Source organism: Dipodomys merriami, unplaced genomic scaffold (assembly GCF_024711535.1).
Source record: "Dipodomys merriami isolate MVZ:Mamm:240054 unplaced genomic scaffold, mDipMer1.0.p SCAF_30, whole genome shotgun sequence".
Lineage (NCBI taxonomy): Eukaryota > Metazoa > Chordata > Mammalia > Rodentia > Heteromyidae > Dipodomys > Dipodomys merriami.
The window spans coordinates 5,915,912-5,943,180 of NW_027204493.1; the positions used below are offsets into that span (position 1 = coordinate 5,915,912).

The window sequence follows — 27,269 nt, forward strand, 5'->3', positions numbered from 1 at the left end:
ATGAACTTAAAAAAAAAAGTATCATTTCGAAGGCAGGCACTTAGTTGGAATAACACTTTTAAGTCCTTATTAAAAAACAAACAAACATGAGGGGCTGGGAAGGTGGTTCAGTTGCAGAGTGCTTGCCTTGCATGCATGAGGCCCTGAGTTCAATTCCTCAGTACCACATAAGCAGAAAAAAAAAGCTGCAAGTGGCTCAAGTGGTAGAGCGCTAGCCTTGAGCTGAAGAGCTGAGGAACAGTGCACAGGCCCAGAGCTCAGGCCCCACGACCAACCAAAAAAGAAACAAAAACAAAAAGCAAAACTAAACAAAAAAAGAACATCCTCACCAAAAAAAAAAAAAAAGAAAAAAGAAACAAAAAAACAAACTTGTGCCAGACTTGTTGGTACAAGCCTAATCACAGGACTGGGAGGCTGAGGAGAGGATTATGAGTTACAGACAAGCAGCTTGTACTACAGACCTACAGATTGAGAACTTGTCTAATAAAGGCTTCATTTTAAGTGTCTCAGTTACTTTGTCTAATTTTTCTTTTTTGGGTCAATATCAAAGTTGGAACTCAAGGCCTTGTGCTCTGCCACTAGAACTACAACCCAGCCTTGGTATAATTTTTTTAACTGACCCAAAAGTGTATTTACCTGAATTTTTAATGTCATTCTATAAAGAATTTTTCGTTTTTAACTTAATAAGTAGTCTCATGAAAACAAAGAACATGCATTCATTACCTCCTGAATCATGGGCAAACACTCTTGCACCTCGATCATCATGTGGAGGTATGTTTTTTGTTTGAAAATAAGGAATATCCTTTACCTAAAACAGATATGAATCATAAGTCTTGGTACAAAAAGTCTACTTTATGAATATGAAGAAAATTAAGTGAAATATAATTAAAACAGACTTGCTATGTATTTACATTATGAATGTACAATGGAAAGTTTATTAGCAAAGGAGAGATTGCCCAAAAAGACAAAGGACCAACTCTAAAACCCTTTTAGCACATTTTCAATGAGCTAAATATATGTTAAAAACTGGTAATTTACGTTATTTAAGGTATTTAATCTGAGATGGTGGCACATGCCTGAAATCTCAGCTACTCAGGAGGTAGAGGAAGACTAGAGCTCACAGCCAGGCAAAGGCAGTAAGCGAGGTCCTCTCTCAAAACCAAAGTAAAAGGGTAGGGACAGAGCTCAAGTGCTTATTAATAAACCTGAGGTCCCAAGTTCAATCTCTAGTACAAGGGGGGGAAAATATAGTCCTTTGAGCAAATGTGTATTCATCAGTACTATAATACCATGTAGACATCTGTGGGTATCTCCTAGAATTAGTACCAGTTTATATAACTGGGCATCAAATATGTTTACTCTAGGTGGAAAAAGAGGAACAAGTATGGAAACAAAGTCAGAAATACTAGTTTTTCACTGATAATACATAAATCAAACATGGTGCTAATTTAGTATGAGAGAAAGGATGAAATTCTAGAGACTTTGTGGTACTAAATGCAAGAGTCTACAAGAGCTGACTAAAGAGTATAATTGAAAAGGTGAATTTTCATCTTAAAATTTCCTTAGACAAAATTGCCTTAAAATTATCTTCCCCATAATTTACAATTTGCTCTAAGTTATAATTTCCAATAAACATTTAAGAGAAAACACTCAATCAGGTAATAAGACAACAGTAAGATTTGTAATATGTACCTGAAATATATCATTGATATCTACTGGAAGCGCAAGACCGATGTAGTCATCTGAGCCACCATATGTAGCGCTGGACACCATGGACCTAACCGAGGAGGATCGCTGGAGGGTACTTTGATTAATGGGACTTAATAAATCTTCTTTATCTAACGATGCATAACTTAAAGCTTTCATAAACCTACAATGCCACAAAAAATTACATTAAGTCTCTTGATGTGTATTATATTTAAAAGGTGATTTCTATTTCTAACTTTTTAAACGTAGCTAACCAAATACTAAACAGTCTGTTTACTGGGATCACATACATACTTAAAAAAATTAGCTGCTTTTTTTCATGCGATTATTTCTAACACATTTATAAGATTATTTCTCTGTTGCTTTGTATGTCCTTCCCCCACAGTATAACCCCTACTTTCACTGTATTTGATGTCGGTATAATTTGTGGAGGGGAAGGGAAAAAACAAATAGCTTAAATAGGGATACAGGTGGACCAATTCCAACAATGAGACATACAAGGAACTTTACAACTTTGGTGGGGGGGGGAGCATTGGGTGGGGGAGGAAGCATTGGGTGGGGGGCAGGGGTAGGATGGGAAGGGATGGGAAGGGGAAACAAAGGAGGAGGCTACATGCTTGATAAGAAATGTACTCATTATCTTGCCCATGTAATTGTAACCCCTCTGTACAGTATTTTCACAATAAAAAAATTAGCTGCTATAGCAACATACAAAAAAATCAGAAGTAGCTGGGCACTGGTTGCTTACTCCTAAAATCCTAGCTACTCAGGAGGCTGAGATCTGAGAATTGTGGTTCAAGGCCATCCAGGGCAGGAGAGTCTGTGAGACTCTTATCTCCAATTAACAACCACTGGTAGTTGCACTGTGGCTCAAGTGGTAGAGAACTTGCCTTGAGCTAAAGAGCACAGGGTCTGTGCCCAGGCTCAGAGTTCAAGCCCCACAGCCCCCCCTCCTCCCGCCCCCCACAAAAAATCAGAAGTAGTGTTGAATGTCAACAAAGACTATTGTTAAGATATCCCAGGTAGAAATGTACCTTACTCATGTAACTGCATCTTTACAATTAGAAAAAAAAAAAAAAAAAAAAGATAGCCCATGTAAAGGAGAAAAGTCAAGGAATTAGAAAACTTCAACATCTATGAGTAGAAAAAGAACTAACCTAGAAATAGAGGTACAATTCAAGGACTATTCTTTTCAGTCACTTAAGACTACTGGATTTGCTATCACATAGCTCAAGACACATCTATTAATACCATTCACTATTATACTTAAGAAAAATAAGAGCAATTACTTATTAACATTCTAATTTTCAACAGATTTTATGTAATGGAATAAAATGGTGTCATTTATAAATATTACAAGAGATAGCCTTTCGTGAGGCACTGGTCTTTACACAACTACTTGTCACTAACAATTCCACAACAAATACTACAAATTGGTATTTCCATAAAATACACAACTGCCATATAGATTCATGTAACAGATACGGCTAAACCATTCACTTGGCATCTGCTTTATGTGTACAACACTATTCAAAGTTCTACATTCCTATGAATATTACTATTTTGAAAAGCAAGTATGTTAAAATTGCCTCAATTAGCTTGATACTAAATCAATGAATTATTTCACACAACATATAACAAAGGCATAAGTAGTAGCTATTACAATTATCATAGCAAAGTCATTCCTAATCTCCATCTAAACCCTACTCAACAGAAATTTCTGAATTTCATAAAAGAGGTCAGTGATTATTCTTACTATTATGTGTCCTTGACTTCATAAATCTCTTCAAGAATTATGGAAGTAGGGGGGAAACACTGGATTGTCTTCCTTTCCAATTTCTACTTCAATCTCATTTACATCTACTCTATGTACTATTTTTCTGTTGTAAAAAGGGATGCTTTTCTACTTAAAATGCACTATTATATGCACTGATCCATCTAATTTCTATTATATGAGGTATCTGTATGTATGTATTATATGAGGTATTTGCCCAAATGGCAAATTCATCAATTACACTGCATAGATGTCAGGATGTTGGCTTTGTTCTGGATTGGTGAAGGAGTCAAAGCCAGATTCTTCTAGGTAGGTCATGCATTACATCATAATTTATTAAACTCTACAACAGGAGATAAAATTCAGTATCTGATATTAGTACCTCCCCTCAATTAAATGTAACACTATTCGAATTAGACTTTCATGTAAGAGAAAGATGAGTTTCATAAAACTACCAATAATAACAAGAGTAATACTTAAGTGTGTGCATGCATGTGTGCCAGTAATGGGGCGCGAACTCAGGGCCTGGGCGTTGTACCTTAGCCTTTTCTGCTCAAAGCTGGTGTTCCATCACTTGAGCCACAGCTCTACTTCTTACTTGGAGATAAGAATCTCAGACTTTCCTGCCTGAGCTGGCTTTGGAGTGCAATACACACATCTCAGCCTCCTGAGTAGCTAGAATTACAGGTGTGAGGCACCAATACCCAGCTATTACTAATTTTTATAGAGTACTCCCTATGTGCCAGACATTATTATAAATATCTAATATGTAATAACGTATTTAAACAAATACAAGTAATTTAAAAACTAAGGGAAGTTTGTCCTAACAAACAACAAGGGATGTGTGTGTGTGTGTGTGTGTGTGTGTGTGTGTGTGTATCCTAGGGCTTGCACTCAGAGTTTGAACTACACCTCCACATTTGGCATTTCAGTGGTTAATTGGAAGTTAAGAGTTTCACAGACTTTCCTGCCAGCTTCAACCCACTATCCTAATCTCAGCCTCCCAAATAGCTAGGATTACATGCGTGAGTCACTGATGCTGGGCCTTATACTGTATCTCTTTTCAAGGTAAAACAAACTGTTCTCTCTGAACAGTTTGATAAAAATTAAAGTGTGCTTCAGAAGTCTCTGCTGAGTCCTGAGGACCAAACAGTTAATTCATTTAGTGTTTATAGGTCCCTAGTTAATAATCTGAGGTACTGAAAGCTAAAATAATTTAACTGAAAATTTCAGTTATTTAAAAAGAAAAAAAAGAGGTCAACTTTTGGAGCCTTAAATTGACCTACCTGAAAAGGTTGTTTGTTATTGTAGGTCTTAAGCTCCTGATTCCCCCGACATGCTTCTTTTTAAAATCGATCCTTGCAGAAGCGAGAAATAAATAAAAAAAAGCTTTGTGACTTTTTGTGTCCTTGAAAAGCAAGTGTTTATTTTTAAGGTCTAATGGAGTTTTATTTTCCCCCCTCGCAGCTGCAAGAATCCATTTCAAATCATATCGGGTAACAAGGAGCTAACAGCCTACCATAGTAACCAATCATAATGGTCAGTTTTTATTTTATTGTTTTGGCAGTACTGGAGTGTGACCTTAGGACCTAACAGGTTTAATAGGAAGATGCTCTATTCCAAGCTATGCCCCCCAGTTCTAGGTCAGTTCTTATGCAGTGTTAAACCTGACTCATGTTTTACATTTAAGTCTGTTAAAATACAATGATTATTGTTCATTTTAAAACGTTTTGCTCACCTGTTTGGTGTTAATCTGGACTCAAAACTGTTGGCCTTCATGGTGATAGTATCAGTAAACAGCACATCTTTTGCTGGAGATGCCAAAGCTTCAGAGTGAGATAAAGATGGGTGCATTCTCTGCTGCTGTAATCTTTTCAACGTAGCATAGCCAAAGGCATCTCTAGAACTTGTATAACTAAAGTTACAATCAGCTAGACTTTTAATCGTTGCAATAGAGGGTGCTTTAAGGGACTGTGCTCTTCTAGGAAGTGTATGTGAAGAACCTGGAGGCACCAGGGACACTGAGTTTGATTTGGAGAGAGACAGATGGTTAGACTGTGGTGTCAAGTAGTGGCTTGTCTTAACAGTTTTAGTACTTACCACAGTACTCATACTTCCACAGTCTGTATCCATAGTTGTTCCATCTACACCTACTGTCTCTCGAGAAGGACTTGAACTCATTGAACTTATGCCACTTGTTGTAGTATCTGTATTAAAGCTTTGGCTACGTATCTTCATATGTGAGCTTGTTGAACTTTCTACAACTAACCTTTCTCGGCTTGTGTTTTCTCTGTGATTCTCTGCACCAAAACTCTTGGTGAATTTTAAGTCATTCTCTCCAATGCTTGGAGTACTACCAGTGTCTTCAGTGTGCTTATTTCCAACAAATGAAGTTTCTAATTGCAATGTTTTCTGTACTGTGGAGATAGGTGTGAAATCATCACTGTGATTGAAGTCAACACTGGGTTCTGTAAGTGTTCTAATCCGCCTGTTGCTTGTCTTATTTTCAGATGACAGTTTTCCTCCTTTTGGATCACTGCTACTACGATGTTTTTTATTAGGCAAAGTAAGTGAATTTAAGATCCGATTCTTCACAAGCTTACTAGAAGCGAAGAAAGGAAATGAATTTTTATCCTTTAGGGGTCCAGGTCTGTCAAAAAATGCTGGCTCTGCATCTTCATTGATGTCAAGGAAAAATGTACTAGTAGAGCTGCTGCCGAATCGGTCATCTTCCATTATGAACATACCTATGATAGATGGGTTTATTAGTTAAAGCATATAAAGAAATTCATGACAACTATTAATAACATCCATTGCAGTAAAAATGTTTTTAAAAAATGTGTTTCAAAGAGTCATCTGGGGGAAAAATTAAAAGCTAAAGGGTTAAATTATAGAACTACATAAAAGTGTTCCTTGGTAAGATTGTGACACTAGAAAATCTCATCTTATTTCCAAAGAAATTCTGTAAGCCTCACCATGGTATAGTTTATATAAAATTACCTTTAATTTTCCAAATATTCAAGATGAATTTACAGGGAAAACGGAGACTCAAGTATATATGCCTACTTGGTTGATACAAATTCTTGGTAGTTTATGTCACAAAAGCAGTAACAACTGAATTCCAGCTAGAAATTTGTACTAAGCTGAGATCTTGTCTACTCAGGAGGCAGAGACTGGGAAGATTAATAGCTGAGACCAACTCTGGACAAAAACAAGACTCTATCTAAAAAATTAACTTAAGCAAAAAAGGACTAAGAGTGTGACTTAGGTGATACAGCATCTAGTTTTCAAGCATGAGGCCTTGAATTCAAATTCCAGTACTCAAAAAAAGTTAATAAATTTTAAAAAAGAAAGATTTCTCAATCTTTTAACTTTTCCTTATTCCTTAAGCAATCAAGTATAACTCTAACTGCAAATATGATGTCATTTTAAAGAACATCTGTGGATGTTCGTATGGAGTTGAGTCTTGGGTTCCCCAGGGATTAGAGGAACAAGGAAAACTAATTCACAACATTAAAAAATTATTTTTCGACTAATTATGTCCATTCTCCATTCTGTCACAGATACTAAGTGCCCAACTTTAATAGGACATTCAACATGTATAGGATTTTATGTACTTTTATCTTTTATGGTAAATACATATAAACTACTTCATATATTTCAAACGAAAGCAAAGAAAAATTCTAAATGAATTTGCGTATTGTAATGTGTTCATCAGTTCTGAAATGTACTTTGTTATGGTCACTCTGAATCTCTCTAAAGACTAAAGTCAAGGTGTATTTTGTCAGAGGTATGCAGAACTTTAATAGGCAGCACTTTATAATTCAAAGCTTCTTAGATATGCTGAGATTTGTTGACATATTAGATATATTTGTACAATCTACTTTTTTTTGAGATGGTGTCTCATTATGTAGTCCAGGCTAACACTGAACTCCAGATTCTCATGCAAGTAGTATAGAAGTGTTCCACTCAGTTTGCATTATATTCTTAACAGAAGAATCAGGTCTTAAATTTAGTACATCTAATAATAACTTAGCAAAGGCTTATGATCAGAAACTATTTTACATATAATTTGTTTCAAAATTCCAGTATTTTACTTCTCTGATTTTGGAAATTGAGCCCAGAGTCTTACACATGACAGGTAAGTGCTCTACCACCAACCTATACCTTTGACTCCTCCACTGTTCTAAAATCTATTGCTAGCAATGTGCCTGTGCCTCACACTCATAGTCCTGGATACTCAGGAGTCTGAGATCTGAGGACCACTACTCAAAGCCAGCCTGGGCAGGAAAGTTTGTAAGACTTTTATCTCCAATTAACCACCAAAAGAAGTGGAGCTGTGGCTCAAGTGGTAGAGAGAGCAGTGTCTTGAGCAAAGAAAGTTCAGTGACAGAGCCCAGGCCCTCAGCCCAGGCCCTCAGTTCAAGCCCCATTGGCGGGACAGGGGGAGGAATCTATTGCTATACTCAAAACTGAAGATATAAAAAAATCTCTTAGCAAATATATTTTTGTTAAACAATTTCCACATCTGAAAAATGAGTAAAAATATTATGTAAATTAAGAAAGTAGACAAGTAAGTACTTGTTAGATCTCTTTTAGAAAGCATGGGGTGAGAACACTCACTATATGCTGGTGGCTATACTTGGTATTGTGAAGATATGCTTCCTCCAAAAAGCTATTACTGCCAAATAAGTACTTTAGATTTATAACCAATAATGGAGTATATCATGAATTACATACATACATGAGTAAAACAGAACAAATAATTAGGTTCTAACCTGCCTACAATGGCTAACTGTATGTGAACCTATCCCAATACTCACTTGATGGTGCCGATTCACTTTCACTATTATGTCTAGAGCTGGTTGACTCTGAGTTCAAACTCAGAGTGCTGGGGATGGATGAGAGTTCATTACAGAGTTGGTCCACATCATCTGGAACCACGGGCCACAGATGTTTGCGACTATGTCTCACAGCATCCCAGTTGTGACATTTTAAAATATCACAACCTTGTTTGGTTTTAGCTATGAGTCCAAGTACATATACACAGGTCCTGTATATAAACAATATAAAAATACATGACATTTCTTAAAACAACCATAAAATAACTAACTGCTATATGTACACTTGGCTATTTTTAAAGCCATTAAAAGTATTTACTTTGTAAAAAGTAATTCCATTTAGAAATAAATTAGGAACAATAAAAATCATGCAAATTGTTCTAATAAAATAATAATTACCACAAAATGAATACAATATGACCTCAGCAAATCTTAGCCTTTGGCTGGGCTCCGGTGGCTCATGCCTGTAATCCTAGACACTTAGGATGCTGAGATCTGAGGATCATAGTTCAAAGCAAGCCCAGGAAAATCCATGAGACTCTTATTTCCAGTTAATCACAGAAAAAGCTGGAAGTGGCGCTGTGGCTCAAGTGGCAGGGTGCTAGCCTTGAGCAAAAGAGCTCAGGAACAGCGCATAGGCCCAGAGTCCAAGACCCACAACTGGCCAAAAAAAAAAAAAAAAAAAAAAGATAGTAAAAAGCTACAGTACATGGATAAAATTACTGAACTATTATCTAAAAATTACTGAACTATTATCTAAAAGATTAACTTCTACATAATAACAGAATTATGGCTGGATGCTGTGGCTCACAACTGCAATCCTAGCTACTTGAAAGGCTGAAAAATAGAATTATAGATTGAAGTCAGCCAAGGTAAAAAGCGTGAAACCCTCCTCAAGCTGTAGCTGGGTGCAGTGCCATGCATCTATTATGCCAAGCTTGGGAGGATTTTGGTTGCAGTCCAGCTTGGAGCAGAAAAAGTCCACAAGATTCTACCTCCACAGAAGGGAAGCTGGACACGCTGGCAAGTGCCTGTTTTTATCCTAGAGATGACACGAATGGCAACTCAGGCACTGAAATGATATACTATTCTAAAAATAACCAGTAAAAAACATGGCTTGGAGGCATAGGTATCACGCTAGACTACAAAGGTTCAGGTCCTGAGTTCAAGACCTAGTACCCCCATAAAACACAGGACAGAATAATGTAAAAATGTTATACAAAGAGTTCATTAATATACTTAATACATTTTAAAATCTTATATACTTAGAATTTGTACTTAATTAAGAGTTATGAATCACACAATACTTTTGCCTTAAAGCTACTTGTGAATAACATATACATTAGAAGTACTTCTGGGGTAAATGACATACCCTCTGATAGAAAGAACTTCACATTGTTTTGCAAGTTTTAGTATATCTGGAATCACATTTTCTTCCTGTAGCAAATTGAGACCCCAATTTGATGAACCAATATTTCCCTGAAAGAAGAACATATATAAAAATTACAAGAGGGGCTCTTAAGAGATCTGAAAAGCTACCAAGAATGAAATTTAAACCCATCTAGGAAAGAAAAAAAAAATATCTTAAGACCAGGTAACTAGTGGGTCATGTAGATAACCCTAACTACTCAGGAAGCTGAGATCTTAGGATCGAGGTTTAAAGCCAACCTGTGCATGTGAATGAAGACTGTGAGACTCATAGCTCCAACTACCTACCAAAAATGGCAGAAGTGGAGCTGTGGTTCAACTGGTAAAGTACTAGTCTTGAACAAAAAAGTGCAGGTACAGGACCAGACCCTTAGTTCAAGCCCCAGGACCAACACCAAAAAAAAAAAAATCTCAAAAATGTTAGAAGTTAATGTTCTTACTTGTTTCAGCAAGAAAACAAAAGCTATAAAACCAACAGTAATGCTGGGTGCCAGTGGCTCATGCCTGAAATCATAGCTACTCAGGAGGCTGAGATTTGAGGATCATGGCTCAAAGTCAGCCCAGGCAGGAATGCCTGTGAGACTCTTATATCCAATTCACCACCAGAAAACTGGAAGTGATGCTGTGGCTCAAGTGGTAGAGCGCTAGCCTTGAGCTGAAGAGCTGAGGGACAGCACACAAGCCCAGAGTTCAAGCCCCATGACCAACCAAAAAAAAAAAAAAAAAGAAAGGGAAAAAAACCCCTCAACAGTAACAATATTTCTTTAGCATAAAAACATTTGAGGGGCTGGGAAGGTGGCTCAGTGGTAGAGCGCTTGCCTTGCATGCATGAGGCCCTGGGTTCGATTCCTCAGCACCACATAAGCAAAAAGAAAAAAGCCAGAAAGTGGCGCTGTGGCTCAAGTATAGAGTGCTAGCTGTGAGCTGAAGAGCTGAGGGACAGTGCTCAGGCCCAGAGTTCAGGCCCCATGACTAGACCCGCCCCCCCCAAAAAAAATTGAGGTGGCAGGAACAATCTTGGGTCTTAGAATATTACCCTAACAACTTCCAAAAATATTAGTATTTAATATTTACAGATAAACATGAAAAAAATCTAAAAATTGTGAAGATCTTACAGAAGTGTTTATTACAAACCAAGGCCCAAAGAGAAGCTTTCAGTTTTTTAATTTCTTCCCATTTATCCAAATCTGGTGTACGGACGTTGTAACAGAGTTCTGTAACAATATTCTGGCAAAAGAAAAAAAATTATATAAGTAACAATATATTATGCTTTTAATGTATTATCTTACTGTATCATTAAACCTGTTTAAGATTTACTTTTAGTCATTTTTACATATTTAAACTTCTACAGAAAACATATAAAATTTCTTAGAAGCCCATATTGTTCGTGTATAGGTTCAAGCTCATGTTATAGATTTATCATTAATACTAAGTGTGGTCTTGAAAAAGCTATTTAACTTTCCCCAAAGGTAGCTAACCTAATTTCCCTAGTAGGGATAGTAATAGCACCAGACTCATAAGGTTTGCATCATTTAATAATTAACCATAAAGTGCTAGACAAGGTACTTAGTATTCAAAGTAAATAGAAAATAATACTTGGATTTAGCACTACGCTCTAACCAACTGAGCTAAATCGCCAGGATTTTGGACTTCACCAGTACAACAGTATGACTAAATTGCTCAGTAGTGACACTGAGCAATTCATTTAAATTTGGATTCATTTTATGTCCTTGACAGTCTTCACAGACATAACGAAAGAACACATGAAGATACAAAGAATATTTATGTAAAACTCTGGGCTCCTGGGCTGAGAAGGTGGCTTAGTGGTAGAGTGCTTGCCTTGCATGCATAAAGCCCTAGGTTCAATTCCTCAGCACCACATAAACAGAAAAAAAAGCCGGAAGTGGCGCCATGGCTCTAGTGGTAGATCTAAGGGACAGCACCCAGGCCCAGAGTTCAGGCCCTATAACCAACCAAAAAAAAAAAAACAACAACAAAACTCTAGGCTCCTGTGATTAATTGTGATGTAAATAGAGACAGGCCATGTCAGGGCAGTTAGGGGTAGGTAAGCTGTTACACAGAAAGACCTGTCAGTCTCAAACAAACAGAAACCAAAACAGGACTAAATTACTAGATAAATATTATATACACACATCATTTCTATAATTATTTTTATGTTTTGCTTCTGGCAGTATTGGGGGGTTAAACTCAGACCTTCAATTACTAAATAGGTGCTTGGATACTTGACCTATACCCTAAATATTTATTGAATTAGACATAGGTTATATTTACTAAAAACACCTACCTAAAAGAAAAACTGAGCTGGGCACTGATGGCTCACGCCTGTAATACTAGCTACTCAGGAGGCTGAGATCTGAGGATTATGGTTCAAAGCCAGCCTGGGCAGGAAAGTCCGTGAGACTCTTATCTCCAATAAAACACAAGAAAAGTGGCGCTGAAGAGCTAAGTGACAGCTCCCAGGCCAAGTTCAAGCCTCACAACTGACCAAAAAAAATAAAGAAAGAAAACCTGAGTCAGAAATTAAATGTACCTATTTTATGTGCATATTTTATTCAATGAACAACTGCATGTCTATGTCCTTTACATTTCATAAAGTATATGAGAGCTAGGGGCATAGCTTAAGTGGTATAGCACTACTGCTTTGCAGGGGAGAGAAAGCGGGGACAGAAGTAATCTATGAAATTCAGAATAGCATACAAGTTTCATTTTGTTGTTTCCTGGGGATGACAAAAGCTATACCAGGTTTAGTTTAATTATCCAATGAAAGAAGGAAACAAATTAAGTTTCTCAGTATGTATGGAGATTTTAATTTTTACAACAAACTGTAAAGGAAAGAACTCAGATTTTTACTGGGTTGTTTACTCTACAAAAAAAATCTAATTATTCAAAAAGGTCTCACACAAGTCAGGAAATTACAATAAACAAGTAATAATGTCTGAAGATTACAAACAGAATACTTAAGTCAACTATATGATAGATGAATTTAAAGCAATTATGGAAGGTGGAAGCCAGAAGGATCATGGATCAAGGCCAGTTATAGTAAAAAAGTTAATGAGACCCCATCTCAACAAAAAAGCTAAGCATGGTAGGACACATTATAATCTTAGCTGTGGGAAAGTATAAGTCACAGGATCATAGTCAAAGGCTAACTTCAGGCAAAAATGAGAGGCCCTATTTGAAAACTAATGAAAAGCATCAAAATGGGCTAGGGGTGTGTGTTAAGTGGTAGATAAGCCTCACTGGCAAGTATAGGAACCTGAGCTCAAAATCATCAATGCTGCCAATGAAAAGAGAAAAAACAAACTATGCCACTGAGTTTATAGTGTATGATAAATTTCTGCATATATATATTTAACAACATTAAGGTTGTGAATTACCATCAGGATTTAAAATAAGAGAACGATGATTACCTGTACTTCCAATAAATGGCAGCCAGTTTTGTGGTGTACCAGTTGTCCATAAAGATGTACAGGAAGGTAAACATGAGGACGCTGTAATCTGGTATAATAAAGTAACAAAGATCTAATTAAATAAACGTACTAATTTAAACAAATAGCTATTAATGTATTAAATAAATGAAATTATACATTTCCCAACATTAAAAAAAAAATGGAGGTAAGAAGGCATGCAGACTTTTCTGGAAAGATGATAGTTTATCAAGTTTCAAAGTACTAGTAGAAAAGCTGAGGCTACAATAGTAAGCCAAGGTGAAAAAACACAGATACACCTAAATTCTGTTTTAGTAAGTGTATTCAGCATGTATGTATGTCAATGAAATTTCTGAGCAATCAATGCTATGTAAAGATTTTTGCTGTGTTAGTGGATAAAAGAGAATATAGAAGATTATTAAATATTTCTTCCATTAACTGGACTATACCTTTGGTTACTGCGACGGACATAGTTATCACCATCAATAGGCTTCCGATAAGTAGTAAGTGCTTCATTAAGTTGTTCCTCAATTAAGTCAACATATTTGGAATTATATTCCTAGAAAATAGTATTTCTTTGGTTATACAGTGTCATGCATTCATCAAATTTATGCCAAGACTTCCCAACCTTCAGAAGTATAAATATGGAAAAAATGAAGAGAACATGTTCAGAAATAAATTTTGGAAAACATAAAGAAATTTTATGAATGCAAATATTCTACTATATTCAGAAGCAATGATATGATAGTCTGGATATATCTCCCTTTTATTAACATTTTAGGCCCAATTAATTAAGTAAAAATTTTTAATTCATCTTCTTCAAAGTCTTTCACCCCCTTCCCTAGGAGTAAGAATGTTGAAAGGGGTGACACTGATTCAGGATACACTGTAGTTATACTGCTTTGTTATGTGGTACCTCCTCTGTACAACTACTTAAAGATAATAAAAAAATTAATTTCTTAATATGAGACTCTTATAAGAAGGAAATTAACTGAATCCTTTAGCATCATACTATGGGTCTTACAAATCCTCTACAAAGTAGGTCTATTATACATTTTTGCTTTGTCATCCATTTTTATTCTAGTCTTAGCTATACTGGCATATAGCTTTCTTCACAGGCCTAAAGTTTCAATGATCTACACAGATGTATGCCTTCAAGTGTTAACTTTCAGGTTTATGTCAAGTAGCATCCTTAGATAAAGCTTAACTGCAGGAATATATCTGCTTAAATAGAACTGCTTTGATCTTTGTTCTTGCATCAAAAGACCTGTGTGAAATTATTTCATATTGATAGATACATATTTAAATTCAGTAGTTTTAAAACATTGGTGACACACACACACACACACACACACAAAAATCACTGTAACAAAGTTTCCCCATGAAGACATTATAAATTAAAACTTATTCAATTAGAATTTACCTTGTGCCACTTTTCCAGTTGTTTTGCTACATAACCCCTTTCATTCAGGTAGGAAAACCCTTTTGGAATGGAGAGAAATCTGCAAATTAAAACACCTACAATTTAATATTAAGAATGACAAGAAATGTATGAAGAGATAAAATAACTCAAAATACATGGGTGACATATATAAAAGTGAAGACTTTAGGAACAGTTTCCCTCCAAAACAAAACATTCAACTATCACTAAAATTTCAATTGAAGATACATTTTCACAAAAACATATGAACCTAACTAATTGCAGTAAAGAATAGAGCGTATAAAAAGAAATGTTAATCAGACATACACACATGCACCTATTAAGGAAACCAGTGAACAGAACATAATTATTGAAAAGATTGTACAATAGATTTGTACCTGAAGTTTACTGGTAAAATTCTTTCAGAATGCTTCCAGTTTGCATTGTAATCTAACTTTAATGTTATACTATCAGAAAAAAATGTAACAGAAAATACAATCACAGGAGAATTTACTTAAAGTTTACCTCAAGAGGAGAAGTAAACCCTTATCTCCAAGGTGGGACAAAGCTGGCTTCATCTGAATAAGAGCATGAAGATTGGCCTACAATAGATGAATATTAAACAAATTAATAACTGCATCTAGTACCTTTTCCAAAACATTGATGTTATATAATTATACTTTCCTGTCAATTTAATATCTTAACAGAAATGTAGTGTAAGTATTTCACTATAAAAAAAAACTAAAAAACTTGAAACTTTACCTTGTCTTCACAAGCTTCATCAAGGATATCCAAAGCTTCAGAGGAAATTGTTTTGTTCTTATCATGCAGCTGAGTCACGAGTAACTCAATTCCCCAATTATTGAAGAACTCAACATTAGCTCTCAATAATACTCTTAAATGTTTTGTTGCATACAGCCTACAAGCCTATAAACATAAATGAACATTAGAAAAAAGTAACTTCACTATGATTAGCCTATTTAATTTTTTTTTGGCAAGTCTTTGGAAAAAACAGAACGCGTAAAAGTGATAGTTTAGTACTTAATATAAATATCCCTTTTTATGAAGCCATTTCATTCTGTCCCTAAAAAAATTTGCGTACTGGATGGGCACAGTAGCTTTTTCCTATGATTTCAGCTACTTGGGAGGCAGAAATTAGGGTACTCTAGTTCACAGTCCAGACAAAAGATAGACAAATTCCATCTGAATAAACAAGCAGGGTACAGTGGCACATGCCTGAAATTCCAGCTATGTGGGAGGTGCTGTGAGAAAGGCTGTGGTCTAAGGCTGGCTCAGATAAAAAGCAGATAAAAAAATCTTATCTGAGAAATAACTGAAGCTAAAAAGGATGAGGTTGTGGTTCAAATAGTAAAATAGGACCTACTTGGCAAGTATAAGGCCATGAGTTTAAAACTCAGTAAGACCAATATATACATATATATGGGTACAATGAAGTCATAATTTCTCCTAAAATTTTATAATATTCCCAATTTCTACCTTTATCACTGGAGTTTTTAGTTTTATTTAGGCCCAAATGTATACAGTATTAAGCTAAATAGTTATTTAAAATATAGTTTTATTATCTGTGTTTTACTCACATCAGTAGCTGCTGTCAGGATTTTCGAAAGAATGACTCTAGCTAATCCATCTCTGCTATAGTCTAAACTTGAAACAGTCAGTTTTAGTAAATGGTCTTGGTTTTTCAAGGAGCAAAGATTAAGAAGACTAAAATATAAAGATAAAAAGAAAGATTAAGCTTATTAAAATTGCTACATTAATTCAACAAATATTTCCAGCTTTATTGAGATATACCACAAATTAAAGAATAAATATATCTAAGGTAAACAACCTGATTCACTCTCTCTCTCTCTCTCTCTCACACACACACACACACACACACATGTTAATATATATAAAGAGACAAAAAAGGAGACAGACAGACATAGAGAAGGGGAGGAATATAGATATATCTACATATGTATACAGAAAGGGAGAGAGGAATCTCAAAAAAATGATCACAATTAGCATATTCATCACTACACAGTTATCATTTTGTGTGTTGTTTGTGCCAACAACAGACTTTAAACACCTAATATAAAAACACATTTCTGAAATAAAGTAATGAAAAATACGTAATGTCAAAGCATCAAAGACAATAGTGATCTTCTGAAAAGTAAAACTTTCCAAACTCATGTATAACAACTAAAAAAAAATACTAGTTATTTCACTGAATTAAAAATAAAAGAGGCCAGCCTGCCAAGACAAACAATAAAGTTTAGGTTCATACTGCACAGAATCAAGAGATGCTCACCATTGAAATACACTGCATTTTTCCAGCATTTTGACTCCATGAGGGTGGCAAGAAAGTGTTCCAATAAATAAAAAGTAGTGTTGACTGAGGGTGGTCAATAAACCATTATTTTGAAGACTCCTTTCAGGTTTCATTCCAGATGAGGCATTGAGCCACTGAACAATATCTTTCACTAGATCTTCTAAGTACCCTTGCCCATCCTATAATTAGAAAAATCAACTTTATAATCAGATAGAAAATAATTAATGCAGATGAATTACTAATAATATATATTACTCTCTGAGTTTGTTATTTACAATCCCATTTAACACAATACTATCATACAGAAGAGCAGACCATAGCACATAGGTTCTTATAATTAGCTAAATTGATATCTAAGTCTCAACTCACTTCTTATGTTTTTAAATAAAGGTTATGCCTATTTAGATATAAAAGTAAAACAGAGGTAGTGAAAGACGAAAATAGGTAGGTAGTAAATTCTATTAAAAAAATTTTGCTGTGAATGAAGGCTTACCTCTTCAGACTCAAGAAGAAATTCTGTAAACTGGCAACCAACAACTGTGAGCTGCTTGGACTTGGCAAAATCGAGATCCAGATTGGCATATAATTTACTGCTAGGTTTGTAAAAATAAAGAAGCCTTCGTACAAACCTAAGACCAAATAAAATTGTCAACCAAGTGAGAAGCTAAACAATTATTAAAGAATTCTGACTACTGTGTTAGGACATAACAAGTTTTTGAAAAATATATTTTGGATCTCATCCATTGGGGGTAAATGGCAAGAGATATAATAAACACATTCATTTGTACCATTAAAAAAAACTTTAGGAACATTTCACGGAATAAGAATTTTTCAGTAAGATGTTTAAAAGAAATAGTAGAGAAGAAAATTACTGGTCGATAAAAAAGGTATCTAGACTATAGAGGTGAGCAAATGTGAAGAAAGCCCTTATAAATGAATTTATGAACGTAATTTATATTATTTCAGCAACTTTCAATGTTGTGTGCCAATCATCAATTTAACTTAGTTCAATTTAACTTCATGTACTACAATCTAATCCAATACAGGAGGAGTTAGGACATCATCTCTGTTCTTAAAGAACATAAAGAGCTAGTACCTAAAAGCATCTTTATTTCAGTGTAATATTTTGTTACATATATTCCTCAAAATTTAATACATATGTTAAGTTGAATATCATGAAAGATGAACAAAAATAATGCTAATGGGATCAACATAAAATAAGGCTGTCTTGCCTCTTCAACAAATGGTGCTGGCAAAATTGGTTATCCACATGCAGAAAACTGAAGTTAGACACTCATGCATCACCCTGCACCAGAATCAATTCTAAATGAATCAAAGAACTCAATGTAAAAGGCCAGATAGTATGAAAATATTACAGGAAGGGGTAGCGAAAACACTAGGGCTTCTAAGCACAGGTAGAAATTTCCTAAGAAAGATTCAGAATCACAACACATCAAAGAAAGAATGGATTAATGGAATTGCATCAAACTGAAGCACTTCTGCACGGCAAAAGACATGACTAACAGGTAAATAGACAAAACACAGAATGGTAAAAGATTTTTACCTGATATACATCAGACAAGGGTCTCATTTCTAAAATATACTTAGAGCTCAAAAAACTACTCCCCCCTTAAAATTAACCTTCAAAAACTCAACAACCCAATTAATAAATGGGCTACAAACGTATAGACTTCTCAGAAGAAATAAAGAAATGCCAATGGACACATGAAGAAATGTTCAAAATCTCTGCCCATAAAGAAAATGCAAATCAAAACAGCATTGAGATTCCACCTTATCCCAGTTAGAATGGCCATTATCAAGAAAACTAATAACAGATGTTGGCAGGGATGACACTATTATACTGCTGGTGGAAATGTAAACTTGTTTAACCAATCTGGAAAGCAGTATGGAGATGCTTCAAAAGACTAAATATAGAGCTGAGTTCTCAGTATGACCCAGCAATCCCACCCTAGGGCATTTATCCAATAGAACACAAACACTACCACACTAAAGCCATCAGCACAGCCATGTTCTCTGTAGCACTGTTTACCATAGCCAAGATATGGAATCAACCTAGATGCCCCTCGCCTCTCGGTGGATGAATGGATCAAGAAAATGTGCTATATATACACAATGAAATTCTACACTTCCATCAGAAAAAAATAATATTGCCCCATTTGTAAAAAAATGGAAAGACATGGGCTGGGAAGGTGGCTCAGTGGTAGAGCACTTGCCTTGCATGCTCGAGGCCCTGGGTTCGATTCCTCAGCACCACGTAAGAAAAAAAAAAGCCGGAAGTGGCACTCTGGCTCAAGTGGTAGAGTGTTAGCCTTGAGCTGAAGAGCTGAGGGACAGCGCCCAGGCCCAGAGTTCAGGCCCCACAACTGGACCCCCCCCCAAAAAAAAGGAAAGACTTGAAAAAAATTACATTAAGTGAAATAAGTCAGATCCAAAGAAACGTAGGTTGCATGGCTTCCCTCATTTGTGGTAACTAGAATGTGCCTATAGATCTACAAGTATACACATTGAATGATATTAAAAAAAACACACTGGTACATGATAAATTATATAGGTCTCCAGACATTCACACAATGAGGCCAAAGGAAGAGCACAGGAGCGAATCACATAGGCTCAATAGCTATGTGCCTATGACCAAATAAAGTAATATCTTATGAAATGAAATCCAGGAAAAGGAAACAAGCATTTTTTTTGGTTGCTACTTTTGTTGTCTTTTCCATTTGTCTTGTTTTTGTTAGTTTGGGAGGGTAAGAGGGGCAGAAAAATGGTGGGACAAAGGGTAAACAAATACAACAGGGGTACTCACTAGACACTATATGAAAAATGAACTATACATCCTGTGGGGGTGGATGGGAGGGAAAAACTAGGAGAGAGCAAGGGAAGAACTGCATTCATTACCTGACTCAAGTAATCTCTCTGAATATCAACTCTACAATAACAATAAAGTCTTTAAAAAAAAGGCAAAGCTGCCTTAATCAACGATATGAGTTCAGGTAATTGGCTAGTTGCCACTCAGGAGTAAAACATCCTGGGTGTACTCAAGAAGGAGCACAGTTGAAGTGTTCTATATGCTATGAACATTAATAATGTTTTATATAGTGGTCAAGGAGAGTATTAAGAGGAACTAAAAATAGATATCTTTTCAAATTCAGATGTGAATGATGTACAAAAGTTGCACATTTAAAATGTATATCCTGCTGGGCACCAGTGGCTCACGTCTATATCCTAGCTATAAAGGAGGCTGAGGTCTGGGGATTGCAGTTCAAAGCCAGCCTGGGCAGGAAAGTCTGTGAGACTCTTATCTTCAATTAACCACCAGAAAACCAGAAGTGGTGCTGTGGCTCAAGTTGTATAACACTTGCCTTGAGCTGAAGAACACAGGGACAGTGCACAAGCCCAGAGTTCAAGCCCCACCACAGGCAAAAAAAAAAAAAGTATATCTTTATGATAGTCATCCTCATACAGTAAGGATTAAGACATCTACAAAACTCATTCCTACCCCAATTTAAAAAATTTTATCTCAATGACTCTGACCCAAAACTAAAAGCAAAATGTTTATGATCAGAAAATAATTAGCAAATATGTTGACTATACTTACATATTTATATACCTACTGAATATTAATTGACTAAATGTGCACATGTTGCTTTAAAATGTCAATTATTATTTTCAGCAGGCATTAGACATGCTCTAAATCTAAATTCTTTAAATTAAAATGCACAATAGTTTTTACATACCTGTGTAATTGTTCATCTTTATAGTTTCTTAGATTTATATTTGGCCACTAGAAAAACATAATATATTATATATAAATATATTTATCAACTCCTAAGCACAGGACTGTAATAAATTATAATAAAATGAAAACAAGCCATCATAATAAAGTCATTTGCAATACCTTAAGAATGGTCCCTATAAGATTCCAATTCCACTCAAGATTCTCTTTGTGCTGCAGGACTTGGCTATCCCGAAGGTTCATTAGAAGGGCTTCTTCTGTATCCTAAAATCACCAGACAGCAAATAAGACAAGGTAAACTATCCTCACATAGACCACTAAATCCAAATTTTAAAAATGAAAAGACATTTCCTTTATGGACAGATTATAAAAAGTCTTAAGCATGTACCTCTCTACCCACTACTGTCATTCTCCACCAGAAATACTCATTTGGTGCCTTTGCCCTGATGCTTCAAGGGCTCTGAGGTAGAGTTCTTTATCCTCCAGGTTGGACCAAGAGTGGCAAGGGGCCCTGCCATGCCACTGTGGACCATGGGAGCTGAACTAGCACAAGATGCACAGGATACTAGCTCTCCAAAGCTCAAAAGCACTTGGTGCTATTTGAAGGTTTGAACCAACTTTCAGAAGGAAGAGCTTCCAGAATGTTCTGTGCATTGCCAAAAACAACAGAAAATGAATGGATTTCTGAGACGTCCTGTTGTCCCCTGGGGTACCAGGTAACATGTATGTGCAATCAGTTCCAGATTCAGTATCCAATGCATCTATCCCTTGCTTCAAAGCTGGACAGAAACCAGACTATACCAGATTAGACTTGGAAAGAAATGGTGCCTAGAGGTCTTCCACTGATCAGGAATTTGGTATGATATATTAGGGGTTACTCATGCTTTTTAGTTTACACATATTTTACATCCTTAGAATGAAAAGGCCGTTCCATCTATACATACATACACTATAAATGTAACAACCAAACCCATGTGTTCTGTGCTACTATAACAAAACCTACCTGCAAAAAAAAAATGAGTAACAATAAATGACATTGCCTTGGGAGAAAAAATAAAGTAATAAAAACCTGGCTCTAAACTACCTGTCCACTGTAAACACAAGAACACAAATGAAAATCCACAGGCATGAACAAACTACAAAGCTCAGACGTGTATAGTAAAATCCAGTGTTGAAGAATGAAGAAACTGTATATAGTTAAAAATCATGAGTGTACCTTAAGAACAAATATATCTTTCTGGACTCGAAGATAGTGATCCCGTTTCTGGTGTGTTGCCATTGCTTTCTGAATAATGTGATCTAAATGAAGGCTATAAGGCTTGGGTCCTCGTTTTTTCATTTCATGGAAGCGTTTCAAACAGTTTAGTGCTGCACTGGCTCTTCTAATAAGGAAAAATATATATACGATAGCAAAAGTAGCATAATTTAAAGTGATAACTGATAAATTATTAAAATAGCAATTCAAGGACAGAGAGTACTGTATAGAAAGAGGTAAACTCTGAACAATTAACTATCATACAAGTCAAAAAGCTGAATACCAGAAAGCTAAAACATGTCTTGAATGAGGGGAGTGGGAATTAAAAGGAAGGAAGTGGACAAATGAAGAGTTATAATACTTAGTGTACAAACGGAATTAGGAAACTTGAGAAGCGAGCGCTCTACCACTTGAGCTACAGCGCCACTTCGAGAAGACGAGAATGGAATATATGGGGGCCAGGGAAAATGATGGAAGGTGACTCTGATCTAACATAAATTGACATGTTCAATTAAATCTCTTTATATAACTATTTGAAGAAAACAAAAAGATAAACTATGTGGTTAAATCTGGAAGCACAAAGAAAAAAGATCAGAAATAGTGCCTGTGACCCCAGCTATATGGGAAGGTAGTGGACCAAGTCTGACACCCAGCAAAACTAAGAAACCCTGCTTGAAAAACCAAAGGATTCAACTGGTAGAGTGCCTGCCTAGCAAGTAAAAGACCCTGAGTTATAACTCCAGTATCAACAAGAAAAGAGAAGGGGAAAAGTGAAGGGAAAGGGGAAGGGGGAAGGGAAGAGGAGAGGGGGACAGGAAAAAGAAGAAAGGAACAGTTTATAGTTTCTCCAGTACGAGTTCTAAAAGTCCAACAATCTGAACCATACAAGGAAAGGAATGAGTTAGTAGTATGTGGATTTTGAAAATTTGAAATAATTTACAGACATTTTTTAAAAAGTCTACATTGCTGCTTTAAACAAAAAAAAAATCCAAAAACTCTCAAGCATTTTTAAACACATGATAAATCAAATGACTCTGTTCAGAAACACACTGGAAAAAAACTTCTTTAGTCACTCTACGAATACTTTGTATCTTAAAATACAAATAAAACACTTTGAGGGCTAGGAAGGTGGCTCAGTGGTAGAGTGCATGCCTTGCATGCATGAGGCCCTGGGTTCGATTCCTCAGTACCACATAAACAGAAAAGGCCAGAAGTGACGCTGTGGCTCAAGTGGCCTTGAGCTTACGAGCTCAGGGGACAGCACCCAGGCCCAGAGCTCAAGCCCCACAACCAACCAAAACCAAAACCAAAACCAAAACAAAAAACCACTTTGATAATTATTGTTTCCTCTTATCTATAAGGCTTCTTAAAGAATTTCCAAGCATAACCTACCTACCTTTCTTTCCTAAAAGAAAGAAGAGAAAGTAATCCCAGTGATATTAAAATGTCAAGCATCCTAAGATGCTGTAGAGCTCTGTTACTTACAGTCTCTTTTCCTTAGGGATATCAAAGGATGCAGCCATATTCATTAGGGTTGGCAAGCAATGCAAATGATGGCTATGTGAATGAGGAAGAATTGTGTTTGCCTAAAATAAAATACAACATTTTGTGAGATCTTAGAAGTAGATTAATACAGGTATGCTCAAGATTACATAAAATTAACATAATGGGTTATTTTCCTCACTATATACAATTTTTATATATTGTAAATAAAAATGAGATATAACAAACATAAGCATATAAATATACATTAATAAGGTCACAGATTTTCACAGATCCTATGTTAAATATTGAATATTTCTACGTAGGACTCTAGCAAACTCAATTTTTGACAGACTTGAAAGGATTATGTATAAAAATATCACTTAAAATTCGAGATGCAGTTGGACACTGATGGCTCATGCCTATAACCCTAGCTACTCAGGAGGCTAAGATCTGAGGATCACAATTTAAAGCCAGCCTAGACAGGAATGTCCATGAGACTTTGATTTCCAATTAACCACCAGAAAATAGCAAGTGGTGCTGTGGCTCAAGTGGTAGAGCACTTGCCTTAAGCTGAAGAGCTCAGGGACAGCATCCTGGCTCAGAGTTCAAACCCCACAACCGACCAAAAAAAAAAAATTCTAGATGCAATATTGAAACATATAAGCTGATACATGCAGTCTTGATAATCAGTCTCTCAAGTATGTATCATATCCCAACTATCTCTAAAAAAAAAAAACACAAAACTTATTAACTCTTGTTTTCCAACCAAAATCTTACCATGCAGCCAACTTTCAAGCAATAAACATACTAATCACAAAAGAGTAGATATAGGAATAAGTACTTAACTAATGGCACTATGGTTAAAGTTGGTCAGGTTTATATTTCCAGAGCACAGAGTTATGAGTTTATGCAAAAAGTGATTCCTTCATACTAAAAGCAAGACAAAACAACAACAAAAAAACCCCAAGCTATTGATAATTGGTATCCTTATAGGAAATGGGGTGGGTGTGGGTGTGTGTGTGTGTGTGTGTGGGTGTGTGTGTGTGGGGTCCACATGCCAGTGTGTCTAACTTAGGGCTGGTATCCTTATAGGAAACGGGTGTGTGTGTGTGTGTGTGTGTGTGTGTGTGTGTGTGTTGTCCACATGCCAGTACTGGAGCTTAAACTTAGGGCTGGAGACTGTCCCCTTAGCCTTTATCGGAGATAAGAGTCCTGAGTTCAAACTCTACACTGTCACGAGAGAAAAACAATACACAAAATACATATAATCAAACCCAAGAACCTGTAAAATGACTTATTCTTTCATATATGGGTTGAAGAACAGAGCAAGTGGCTGATCAATACATTAAAAAGAAGAAAACTGTTAACACCTTGCTCTATTCCATTATCTCACTCACATACATAACCCAAGTGCTGCTAGTGGTTGGAGAGTAACAGAGTCCAGCTCAGGAGGGGAAGACTATGAAACCCTATCCAAAAAAATAATTAAAGCAAAACAAGAAAAAGTAGAGAGCTTGTCTAGCAAGTGGCAAGACATTAAGTTCAAGCTCAACACCATAAAAAAAGAGATTGACATTCAGTACTGAGTACCTTACTAATTTACAAAACTAGATGCATGTATATATACATCTCATAATAAAAGCACCAAAGGATTTTTGTAATGCAAAGATAAACACTATTAAAAATGCAAATTTAGTAAGCTTGGTTGCTTAAACTTATAATTCTAGCTACATGGGAGGTGAGGATCAGGGGAATCATGTTTCAAGACCAGCCTAGGCAAAAACATTTGAACTTTTCTCAAGAGAGATTCTATCTCCACTAAAGGCTGGGTGCTATGGTGCACATGTCATCTCCAATAACATAGGGACATACCAGTAGGAGGATCATAGTCTGGGCTGGCCTAAGTATCAAATGAGACATATTTTAAGATAAATCAATGGGAAAAGGGGCTAGAGGCATAGCTCAAGTGGTAGAGCACCTGTCTAACTAAAGTCCAAGGCTTTGAGTTCAATCTCTACCACCAAAAAATACAAAATTATTTTATTTGGGGGGGGGTTAAATAAAGCAAGAATATTAAATTAACCTGCTTTACTAACTAAAGCATTCAAGTATGAAACAGATGATCTGAAGTTGAAATACTTACCATATGTAGAAGCTCTCCTAAAAGTATGGTAGCTCTAACTGAGATTTGGTCATCACTGTTCGTTATCACTTCAACCAAACCCTATAAAAACAAAAATATGTGTGTGTATATATATATATATATATATATATATATATATATATATATGTGTGTGCATAATATATATGCATGCACAAAATTATTTACATGTATACATTTATGCATCACTTGTGCTTTTCCCTTTGAATTTTTTAGTCCACATAAAAAAGACAAAATAAAATGAGGTTTACAATTATTACCTCTAAAAGTCCGTTGCGGATAAATGCAGAAAGTATCAGTGCCAAATAATTATCCATGAGGTCTGGTCTGGAAATAAACACAGCACAGAAATAACTTAATGTTCCATATAGTACACAGTTTAATATAAAAGCAGTATTGACAAATTAAATGTTTGTATTTTAATGCTACCTGGATCTGGCACGATGAGGGAGAATAGTTTTTGCCTCAGCTGCTACAAAGCCATCTGAAAGCCTCCAACTGTCTTGGAATCTTCCTGGATCTATAATGAAAGACCAAGGGGTTACAAAGGCAATTAGGTAACACTGAAAAAGATAAGTGTGGCTAAAAAAGAACTTCAAAAGGTTCTTTGGCTTAAAGAACAATACACTTAAAAAAAGCTATTTAGAGCTGGGAATGTGGCTTAGTGGTAGAGTGCTTGCCTAGCATGCATGAAGCGCTGGATTCGATTCCTCAGCATCACATAAACAGAAAAAGCCAGAAGTGGCACTGTGGCTCAAATGGTAGAGTGCTAGCCTTGAGCAAAAGAGGCTCAGGGACAGTGTGAGGCCTTTAGTTCAAGGCAAAAAAAAAGCTATATAAATGCACACAGATCTAATCTCCTTCGTTTTGGGACTTAGAGCAGTCTTTTGACTAAACAAAGAGAACAATTAATTGGGTAACGTAAGAATTACTAAACTGGGTTTGTGGCTTAAGCCTGCAATCCTTTCATCTTCTCAGGAGGCTGAGAAAGGAGGACTATAGTGCCATCTCAACCAATAAAAAAACTAGGTATGGTGACATATGCTTGCCTGCCATCCCCAGTTACATAGGAAGCATAAATAAAAGGACTGTCTTCCTGGCAAAACTTGGCTATTAACAGCAAGACCCTATTTGAAAAACATCTAAAGGAAAAGGTTTGCGGTATGTGGCCAAGTGGATTAGTACCTGGTTCAACCTCCAAAAAACAAAAGGGCAGGGGAAAGAAAAAAAAAGGGAAAACAATCCAGGTTTCTTGCTGTCACCTCTCTTACTTTCTTGATCCATTTTCCTATTAATTTCATAGCTTATTTGTAAACTAGGGTGATAAGAAACTTAAAACTCCTAGGAATATGACATTTTATTATCATGTTTTATTTCAAGCCATGCTGATAAAGTAAAAAAATTACATTAAATATTGTTCTTTAGAGCTGTGTTTACACTAGATAAGTAACCTTAAAAATTATAATAATAGGTACAAAAACACTTCAAAACTTACCTACACTGAGCAATGCCTCTATGAACTCCTCTGTTACAACAGGTAGAGGAAGACGAAATATGTCATAAAGAACTTCAAGCAGACCTCGCTACAACAGCAAACAAATAGTTAACTTATTTCTATGAAAAAAATCTTTATTTAAAGACTTTTAAAATATCTTATTTAAAG

General features: G+C 35.8%; 1 protein-coding gene across 5 annotated transcripts in view; it reads right to left on the reverse strand.

Annotated features, from left to right (window-relative positions):
- Rictor (RPTOR independent companion of MTOR complex 2) overlaps positions 1–27,269 on the reverse strand; it is a 93,805-nt gene that overhangs the window by 12,295 nt on the left and 54,241 nt on the right. For 4 of the 5 annotated variants that reach the window (XM_070041073.1, XM_070041076.1, XM_070041077.1 and 1 more), the window contains 23 exons: positions 27,102–27,189; positions 26,036–26,126; positions 25,867–25,933; positions 25,589–25,669; positions 23,446–23,546; positions 21,922–22,087; positions 20,868–20,969; positions 20,707–20,753; positions 17,445–17,580; positions 16,931–17,130; positions 16,218–16,344; positions 15,382–15,546; positions 15,145–15,221; positions 14,623–14,701; positions 13,649–13,758; positions 13,182–13,269; positions 10,885–10,977; positions 9,695–9,801; positions 8,305–8,534; positions 5,220–6,228; positions 4,768–4,839; positions 1,693–1,870; positions 724–808 (listed from right to left, as the gene is read on the reverse strand). In XM_070041073.1, coding sequence (XP_069897174.1) covers positions 724–808; positions 1,693–1,870; positions 4,768–4,839; positions 5,220–6,228; positions 8,305–8,534; positions 9,695–9,801; positions 10,885–10,977; positions 13,182–13,269; positions 13,649–13,758; positions 14,623–14,701; positions 15,145–15,221; positions 15,382–15,546; positions 16,218–16,344; positions 16,931–17,130; positions 17,445–17,580; positions 20,707–20,753; positions 20,868–20,969; positions 21,922–22,087; positions 23,446–23,546; positions 25,589–25,669; positions 25,867–25,933; positions 26,036–26,126; positions 27,102–27,189 — 3,499 coding nt within the window. The remainder of the gene's footprint in view (positions 1–723; positions 809–1,692; positions 1,871–4,767; positions 4,840–5,219; positions 6,229–8,304; positions 8,535–9,694; positions 9,802–10,884; positions 10,978–13,181; positions 13,270–13,648; positions 13,759–14,622; positions 14,702–15,144; positions 15,222–15,381; positions 15,547–16,217; positions 16,345–16,930; positions 17,131–17,444; positions 17,581–20,706; positions 20,754–20,867; positions 20,970–21,921; positions 22,088–23,445; positions 23,547–25,588; positions 25,670–25,866; positions 25,934–26,035; positions 26,127–27,101; positions 27,190–27,269) is intronic. The other variant, XM_070041075.1, reaches the window with a different exon arrangement.